This window comes from Solea senegalensis, unplaced genomic scaffold (genome assembly GCF_019176455.1).
Source record: "Solea senegalensis isolate Sse05_10M unplaced genomic scaffold, IFAPA_SoseM_1 scf7180000017745, whole genome shotgun sequence".
NCBI lineage: Eukaryota > Metazoa > Chordata > Actinopteri > Pleuronectiformes > Soleidae > Solea > Solea senegalensis.
This window is the reverse complement of record NW_025322511.1, coordinates 8535-18534: the sequence shown is the minus strand read 5'-3', so window position 1 is coordinate 18534 and position 10000 is coordinate 8535. Positions and strand designations below refer to the sequence as shown.

Here is a 10000-nt window from a genome sequence, read left to right as displayed (position 1 = left end):
TAAATCATACTTATCTGATAGATTCCAGTTTGTTCACGTTAATGATAAAGCCTCACTACAAACAAAAGTTAATTGTGGAGTTCCACAAGGCTCAGTGCTTGGGCCTATACTTTTTACCTTATATATGCTTCCTCTAGGGAACATTATTAGGAAGCATAACATACACTTTCATTGTTATGCAGATGACACACAGCTATATTTATCAATGAGGCCGGATGAAATAAATCAGGTTGTTCAACTCCAGGAATGTCTCAGAGACATTAAGTCCTGGATGACCTGTAACTTTCTACTTTTAAACTTTTATACTCGGCCCTAAACACCTCAGAGAAAAACTTTCTGCCCACATTGTCACTTTAGATGACATCACCCTGTCTTCCAGTTCCACTGTGAGGAACCTTGGAGTTACTTTTGACCAGGAAATGTCATTTGATTCACACATAAAACTCATTTCCAGAACAGCCTTCTTCCACCTGCGGAACATTATGAAAATTAGAAACATTCTGTCTTTACAGGATGCTGAAAAACTAGTTCATGCTTTTGTTAATCTAGATTAGATTACTGTAACTCCTTATTATCAGGATGTTCTAACAAGTCTGTTAGAACCCTTCAGTTCTTTCAAAATGCTGCAGCACGAGTTCTGACAGGAACTAGAAAGAGAGACATGATAACTCCAGTGTTAGCTTCTCTACACTGGCTCCACCCACAGTTTAGAATTCAATTTAAAATCCTCCTCCTCACATACAAAGCACTTAATGGTCACGCCCCTTCATACCTGAAAGACCTAGTCTTACCTTATCACCCTAATAGACCACTTAGGTCTCAAAATACAGGTTTACTTGTGGTTCCCAGAGTCTGCAAGAGTAGAATGGGAGGCAGAGCCTTCAGTTACCAGGCTCCTCCTCTCCTGTGGAACCAGCTTCCAATGACAGTTCGGGAGGGGGAGCCTCTCTCTGTATTTAAAGTTAAACTTAAAACTTTCCTTTTTGATTAAGCTTATAGTTAGAGCTGGTTCAGGGAAACCTGGACCATCTCTTAGTTATGCTGCTATAGAACTAGACTGCTGGAGGATTTTCCTGTGGTACACGCACATTCACTCTCTCACACTCAGGATATGAATATGACTTTTTATATGTCATTAACCTTGTCTCTTTCTCTCCCTAGTTTGTGTCTTTCCTTCCTTCCCTCTCTCTCTCTCTGTATCCTCATCTTGCAGGTTGCAGGATCCAGATCCAGTTTTCGAGGCTATCCATATCATACATATCATCACCATTATTATTGTGCTATAATTAAAAAGATATCGACTGTATAAACCTGATACAGTTGTTGTGTATCTGCTCCTGGTCTCTCTCTCTCTTCTGTCTCTACCTCATCTCCCTCTTGTCCTTTCTCTCCCCCCTTTCTGTCCCCCACCTCTCCACTGTCCCCCATTTTTCCTTTTCGAGGCAGATGACCGCACATCTCTGAGTCTGGTTCTGTCAGAGATTTCTTCTTCTGTTAAGAGGGAGTTTTTTCTCTCCACTGATGCCTAGTGTTTGCTCATTGTGTGAACTGTTGTGTTTCTCTGCTCTCCTTGATGTTGTCTATGTACAGACCTGAGATCATGTATGTTATGATTTGGCGCTATACAAATAACATTGAATTCAATTGAAATGAATTGATCATTCACTGATTCACTGATAATTCACTCATTCGCTGATCATTCACTCATTCACTGATCAGACACTCATCCACTCATTCACTGATCATTCACTAATCATTCACTCATTCATTGATCATTCACTGATTCACTGATCATTCACTCATTCACTGATCATTCACTCATTCACTGATCATACACTCATCATTCATGATCATTCACTGACCATTCACTCATTTACTACTCATTCACTGATCATTCATTGATCATTCATTCATTCATTGATCATTCACTCATTCATTGATCATTCATGATCATTCACTAATCATTCACTCATTCATTGATCATTCACTGATCACTCACTCATTCATTGACCATTCACTCATTTACTGATCATTCACTCATTCACTAATCATTCACTCATTCACTGATCATTCAGTCATTCATTGACCATTCACTCATTTACTGATCATTCACTCATTAACTGATCATTCACTCACTCATTCATTGATCATTCACTCATTTACTGATCATTCACTCATTAACTGATCATTCACTCATTCACTGATCATTCACTCATTCACTGATCATACACTCATTCACTGATCATTCACTCATTCACTGATCAGTGATTGTCTCACCAGTCGTCCACAGAGGACGCCGCAGGTCTCAACTCCTCTGACAGTGTTAGCGTTAGCCAGCAGCAGGAAACGATAAGTGAGATCTCTGGGAATCACCACCCGCCTCAGACCCTCCACCCTCTGAGCTGCACACACACACAAAGCAAACGCACCCAGGAACATGAAGACTCCACAGAGAGCGTGTGTGTGTGTGTGTGTGTGTGTGTGTGTGTGTGTGTGTGTCCTCACTGTGGACTCCTGGTCGGCTGATATGAGCAGGAGCTCTGTTTCTGTTAGGCTCCACCCCCTGAGATCGAACGCCACCTCTGATTGGCTGACGGGACAGCCGGGAGCCGTCTGTCACCTCAGGCACTTTGGTGTCTACCTTTGGCTCCGCCTCCTGTCCTCTCTTATTGGCCAGTTCCTGCCTCCTCAGCTGATCCTCGAAGTAGCGAAACTGTTCTGACTCGATCTGCATCTGTCGCTGAGCGGCCACGCGCTGCCTCTCCCCCTCCACCAGCAGGTGTCGCCTTCTGTCCTCGTCCAAGAGGGACCTGTGCTGCTGGCCACGCCCATCAACCACCACCCTGGCCTGGCTCTGAAGACACACACATCACAGCTGTACTCTTGTGTGTCAGTCACATGACACCCTCTGATTGGACGAGCCAAACACACCTGAGCTGTGAGGAAGTCGCTGTGTTCTCTGCTGTATTTCTCCTCCAGACGTTTCTTCAGCTCGTCTTTACGAGGAAATGCCACGTCCTGAAGTTTCTACACAAACAACACAAATCAACACGTTCTGGAAACGTTCTCCAGACACATCTGACATGTTCTCCAGACATCTGACATGTTCTCTAGACATCTGACATGTCCTCTAGACATCTGACATGTTCTCCAGACATCTGACATGTTCTCTAGACATCTGACATGTCCTCTAGACATCTGACATGTTCTCCAGACATCTGACATGTTCTCAGAACATCTGACATGTTCTCTTGACATCTGACATGTTCTCCAGAACATCTGACATGTTCTCCAGAACATCTGACATGTTCTCTTGACATCTGACATGTTCTCCAGAACATCTGACATGTTCTCCAGAACATCTGACATGTTCTATAGAACATCTGACATGTTCTCTAGACATCTGAATGTTCTCCAGAACATCTGGAAATGTTCTCCAGACATCTGACATGTTCTCCAGAACATCTGAAATGTTCTCCAGAACATCTGAAATGTTCTCCAGACATCTGACATGTTCTCTAGACATCTGACATGTCCTCTAGACATCTGACATGTTCTCCAGACACATCTGACATGTTCTCTAGACATCTGACATGTTCTCCAGACACATCTGACATGTTCTCTAGACATCTGACATGTTCTCCAGACATCTGACATGTTCTCCAGACATCTGACATGTTCTCTAGACATCTGACATGCCTAGACACATCTCCAGACATGACATGTTCTCCAGAACATCTGACATGTTCTCTAGACATCTGACATGTTCTACAGAACATCTGACATGTTCTCTAGACATCTGACATGTTCTCCTGAACATCTGAAATATTCTCCAGACACATCTGACATATTCTCCAGAACATCTGACATGTTCTCTAGACATCTGACATGTTCTCTAGACATCTGACATGTTCTCCTGAACATCTGAAATATTCTCCAGAACATCTGACATGTTCTCCAGAACATCTGGAAACATTCTTCAGAGATCTGGAAACACTCTCCAGCAGAGTCTTGAACTTGATCAGGATCATACCTTCATGATGAGCTGCTTCTCGGGGACGCTGCACAGCTGATAATCCTTGTGACTCGGCAGTTTCTCTACAAACAGACTGAAGAAGCACATTTTCTGTCAGAGATGAAGAACATCAAACCTCAGGACGGAGCTGAGGTCACAAGGTCACAAGGTCAGTGTGTGGTGTTCCTCACGTGATGAACTTGTTGTAGAGGACGTAGGCGTTCTCCAGACTGCCCTCCTCCAGGTAAACCGCCGCCATGCGCTCCATCTCCACACCGGAGCGGATGTAGCGCCGCGGCTCGATGTCCTCGTTGATCTCCACGCTGCTTCCCATCTTCCCCAGCGCACGAACGCGCTCTGCCGCCGTCAGCGACACATCGGTGTATTCTGGTTCTGCCGCCAACTTCTTCTACACAACACAGACACACACACACAGCTGAGGAGAGGACAACACCCCTGACAACACTGTCAGAGAACTGTCCTCTCCCACGTTCATCGAACACAACATCTCACAGCTGAGCTCGCACAGGAAAGTGAGATTTCCCGCGGCTGCAGTAGAGCCTGAATGCAGCGTTTGTTTCACAGCTCATTTACATGAGAGGATGTGAACGAGGTCAATGTGAGCGAATGAATTCTATTCAAGAATAGACCAAGAGGAGACAAGGAGGGAGGGAAGGAAGGAAGGAAACAGCACAAAAATACAGGAGGAGTAGGAGAGGTTTTAAAGGTCCAGTCTGCAACATTTAAGACGATTTAGAGGCAGAAATATGTGAAAAATATAAACAATATCAGAGACAAAGGTCATGTTTCAACAAAGAGTGAGCTTTGAGTTTTAGATTTACTCACACCATACAATTTTATTCCGATATTTACGTCACCATATTATCACAATATTTAATTCACAATATTTATGTCACTATGCGATATTATCGCGATATTTGTCATGATACGATATTATCACGATATTTACATCACAATATTATTATGACATTTAAGTCACAATATTATTACGATATTTAAGTCAAGATACGATATATCACGATATTTAAGTCATGATACGATATTATCACGATATTTAAGTCATGATACGATTTTATCAAGATATTTAAATCGCGATACAATATTATCACATTTAAGTCACAATATTTAAGTCACAATACGATATTATCATGATATTTAAATCACGATATTATCATGTCATTTAAGTCACGATATTATTACGATATTTAAGTCATGGATATTTATGTTACAATACGATATTATCACTTTAGTTAAGTGACGGTATTGTCGCGATATTTACGTCACAATATTTGTCAAGATATGATATTATCACAATATTTAATCCATGATACAATATTATCACGATATGTGTCATGATAGGATATTATTATGATATTTAAGTCATGATATTTAAATCATGATATTATCACAACATTTAAGTCACGATATTATCACAACATTTAAGTCATGATACGATATTATCATGATTTTTGTCATGATACGATATTATCATGATTTTTGTCATGATACGATATTATCACAATATAATGACGATATTAAAGTCACAATATTATCATGATATTGCTAAATACTGAGTATTTGCAAAATCATATATTGCTTACACGAGTAAGAGTGAGCACTTGGCTCCATCTAGTGGACTGAAACTAATTCACCAAAAGACTAATGTTTATTTGTAACATCAGTTTAAAAAGTATTTCAGGGCGAATCAGTGATGTTCACCCACTCACCAGTGAATTTAAACTGAAGCCTTGGTCCATTGTGTGTGTGTGTGTGTGTGTGTGTGTGTGTGTGTGTGTGTGTCACTTGTCGGCCCACGACCGCCTCGTCCATCTGTCTCCTCCCATCATGCTTCACTGCAGCAGAAAACAAACACACACACGTTACTGTGACTAGGTTAAGATGTGGACTAAAGCTAACAGTTAGAGCCATGTGTGGCTCCTCCTCCTCATCATCATCACGCCCACTTATCCTTCAGTTTGGTCCAGTTGCCGTGACAACCGGTGTCTAATCATCCAATGAGTCACGCTCGTCAACAGCAAGGACGAAGAAGACGAGGACCTCACTGTGAGAGGGTGAACATCACTGATGCACCCTGTCATTAACACCGGAGGATGTCACCATGGCAACAGATGCCACTGAGACTGATGTTTACATGACCCAGGTCTTCTGTCCTTCGACCTCAGGGGGGCAGCACTGAGAAAATAAATCTTTCTACAGCGTGTGACGCAGCGTGTGTCCTGCAGGTGGCAGCGTGCGTCCTGCAGGTGGCAGTGTTTCTACAGCGTGTGATGCAGCATATGTCCTGCAGGTGGCAGTGTTTCTACAGCGCAGACGAGCATATGTCCTGCAGGTGGCAGTGTTTCTACAGCATGTGATGCAGCATACGCCCTGCAGGTGGCAGTGCAGTGATGCAGCATACGTCCTGCAGGTGGCAGTGTTTGCGTGCATATGTCCTGCAGGTGGCAGTGTTTTACGCAGCATATGCAGGTGCTGCAGCATACGCCCTGCAGGTGGCAGTGTTTCTACAGCGTGGCGAGCATACGCCCTGCAGGTGGCAGTGCGCAGCGCGAGCATACGCCCTGCAGGTGGCAGTGTTTCTACAGCGTGACGGAGCATACGCCCTGCAGGTGGCAGTGTTTCTACAGTGTTACGCCCTGCAGGTGGCAGTGTTTCTACAGCGTTAAGCAGCAGCGTGCAGCAGTGTTTCTACAGCGCAGACGGAGCATACGCCCTGCAGGTGGCAGTGTTTCTACAGCGTGTGACGCAGCATACGTCCTGCAGGTGGCAGTGTTTCTACAGCGTGTGACGCAGCATACGTCCTGCAGGTGGCAGTGTTTCTACAGCGTGTGACGCAGCATACGTCCTGCAGGTGACTCAGGACTCAAACATCCTGTTGGTCCACTTCACATAAACATGTGTTCACACCTGAACAGGTGACAGGAAGTACACTCCTTAAGGGCTTTTACTGAACAAAAACAAAAGAATATATGAATAATATTCTGACATAATTTTAAAGGTCCAGTGTGTTAGAGTGAGTGACACCTAGTGGTGAGACTGTACAAGTGTCACATTGCTTTGTGTGTCTGTGTTTACGTGTAACCTCTGTCTAAAGTAGGACTTAAGTCTTAATCCAAGGCTACAAAAACAACAGTTTGATTTAAAGTAAATATACATTTATACAAATATACTGAACAATCACTGACAATAACAGCTCGTGAATATGAGACACTGCTCCTTTAAGAGCGTTAATATGCAAATGAGTGAGTAAATGCATTTAAGGCTTTTTGTTTCTTTCACAAAGACAGTGAATGAAAGTGTGAATCACGGAGTTTCACTGAACACATCACACAGCAACATTCACTCGCTCACTCACTCACTCACCTGCGGGAGGAAGACGCTCCAAAAACCCGGGTCACTGGATCCGGACTTGCGGAGACCCGGGACCGAAACGGAGCCGCGGCGGCAGGTGAGAGAAGGAGCAGCGGAAAAACGGCTCAAATCTCCGGGAGAAGATTCTCACACGGACGCGCTTACAGATGCACGAGGACAAAGATCGTCTCCGCGCGCAGATGACTCACTCCTGCTTTCCGGTCTCACTCTGCGCCTGCGCACAACTGCTGCCAAAGACCAGCGCAAAGAAGCAGGAGGTCTCACTCCGACATGTTTTAGACACACAGACAGACAGATGGACTTTTTATGCAATACGAAAATCAACTAAAATTAAATTAATATCCTAAATCTGGCTCAACATTTTTAAAACAGTAATCCAACCATTTGCTTTATATGGTAGTGAAATATGGGGTCCATTAACAAACCAGGACTTTTCTAATTGGGACAAACATCAAATTGAAACCTTCCACACTGAATTCTGCAAAAACATTCTTAGAGTAAAGACTGCATGCAGAGCTGAACTGGACCAGGTCCTGCTCCTTATTGACATCCAGAAAAGAGCCATCTCATTCTATAAACACCTCCAAACTAGTGACCCCGCCTCTGATCACCACCAAGCCTGGCAAAGCCAAGAGAGCAACATAGAGAGGAGTGGCCTCAGCCAGCTGACCACCACCAACAACCCTCCCCCGCCTCAAAACACACCCCAAAATATCTGGCCCAATCAAATGATCAGCAAACAAAAGGACAATGACATCATCTACTGGGAAAAGTCAAGAAAACTCACAGTAAACTAGAATGTTACTTTACATTAAACCGTAAATACACAATATCTGACCACAGAGCCCAGACTGAGGAAGACCCTGACCCCATACAGGAGAAGTGACCACAGGCCCACACAGACAGACCTGGCAACCAAGAGAGGACAGACAGACGTGCACTTCTTACTACACTGTCACACATACAAAGACCTGAGAGACTTGTTTGTCCCCAAAATCTGCAACAATACAGTCAATTTGAAAACATCCCAGACAAAGACAGCATTACAGTTTGTCCTGCGAGAGAAAAGGACATGCACCATGAAGCAGGACATGTGTCTAACTGCAGAGACTGAGGGACAGAAGAGACTGAGGGACAGACAGAGAGAGACAGAGGGACAGAAGAGAGAGAAAGACAGCATTACAGTTTGTCCTAGGAGAGAAAAGGACATGCACCATGAAGCACAACATGTGTCTAACTGCAGAGACTGAGGGACAGAAGAGACTGAGGGACAGACAGAGAGAGACAGAGGGACAGAAGAGAGAGAAAGACAGCATTACAGTTTGTCCTGCGACAGAAAAGGACATGCACCATGAAGCACAACATGTGTCTAACTGCAGAGACTGAGGGACAGAAGAGACTGAGGGACAGACAGAGAGAGACAGAGGGACAGAAGAGAGAGAAAGACAGCGTTACAGTTTGTCCTGCGAGAGAAAAGGACATGCACCATGAAGCACAACATGTGTCTAACTGCAGAGACTGAGGGACAGAAGAGACTGAGGGACAGACAGAGAGAGACAGAGGGACAGAAGAGAGAGAAAGACAGTTACAGTTTGTCCTGCGAGAGAAAAGGACATGCACCATGAAGCACAACATGTGTTGACTCCTGAGAAAGACAGCGTTACAGTTTGTCCTGCGAGAGAAAAGGACATGCACCATGAAGCACAACATGTGTCTAACTGCAGAGACTGAGGGACAGAAAAGACTGAGGGACAGACAGAGAGAGACAGAGGGACAGAAGAGAGAGAAAGACAGCGTTACAGTTTGTCCTGCGAGAGAAAAGGACATGCACCATGAAGCACAACATGTGTCTAACTGCAGAGACTGAGGGACAGAAGAGACTGAGGGACAGACAGAGAGAGACAGAGGGACAGAAGAGAGAGAAAGACAGCATTACAGTTTGTCCTGCGAGAGAAAAGGACATGCACCATGAAGCACAACATGTGTCTAACTGCAGAGACTGAGGGACAGAAGAGACTGAGGGACAGACAGAGAGAGACAGAGGGACAGAAGAGAGAGAAAGACAGCGTTACAGTTTGTCCTGCGAGAGAAAAGGACATGCACCATGAAGCACAACATGTGTCTAACTGCAGAGACTGCAGAGACTGAGGGACAGACAGAGAGAGACAGAGGGACAGAAGAGAGAGAAAGACAGCATTACAGTTTGTCCTGCGAGAGAAAAGGACATGCACCATGAAGCACAACATGTGTCTAACTGCAGAGACTGAGGGACAGAAGAGACTGAGGGACAGACAGAGAGAGACAGAGGGACAGAAGAGAGAGAAAGACAGCATTACAGTTTGTCCTGCGACAGAAAAGGACATGCACCATGAAGCACAACATGTGTCTAACTGCAGAGACTGAGGGACAGAAGAGACTGAGGGACAGACAGAGAGAGACAGAGGGACAGAAGAGAGAGAAAGACAGCATTACAGTTTGTCCTGCGAGAGAAAAGGACATGCACCATGAAGCACAACATGTGTCACCATGAAGCACGACATGTGTCTAACTGCAGAGACTGAGGGACAGAAGAGA

At 44.4% G+C, this 10000-nt stretch overlaps 1 protein-coding gene across 3 annotated transcripts in view; it reads right to left on the bottom strand.

Annotated features, from left to right (window-relative positions):
- Positions 1–7594, bottom strand: part of stambpl1 (STAM binding protein-like 1) — a 14559-nt gene extending 6965 nt beyond the window's left edge. For all 3 annotated transcript variants that reach the window (XM_044018895.1, XM_044018896.1, XM_044018897.1), the window contains exons 1-7: positions 7418–7594; positions 5764–5889; positions 4207–4424; positions 4034–4109; positions 2932–3027; positions 2506–2854; positions 2278–2402 (exon numbers count right to left, since the gene is read on the bottom strand). In XM_044018895.1, coding sequence (XP_043874830.1) covers positions 2278–2402; positions 2506–2854; positions 2932–3027; positions 4034–4109; positions 4207–4424; positions 5764–5793 — 894 coding nt within the window. In that variant the 5' untranslated portion in view covers positions 5794–5889; positions 7418–7594. The remainder of the gene's footprint in view (positions 1–2277; positions 2403–2505; positions 2855–2931; positions 3028–4033; positions 4110–4206; positions 4425–5763; positions 5890–7417) is intronic.
- Positions 7595–10000: the final 2406 nt, after the last annotated feature.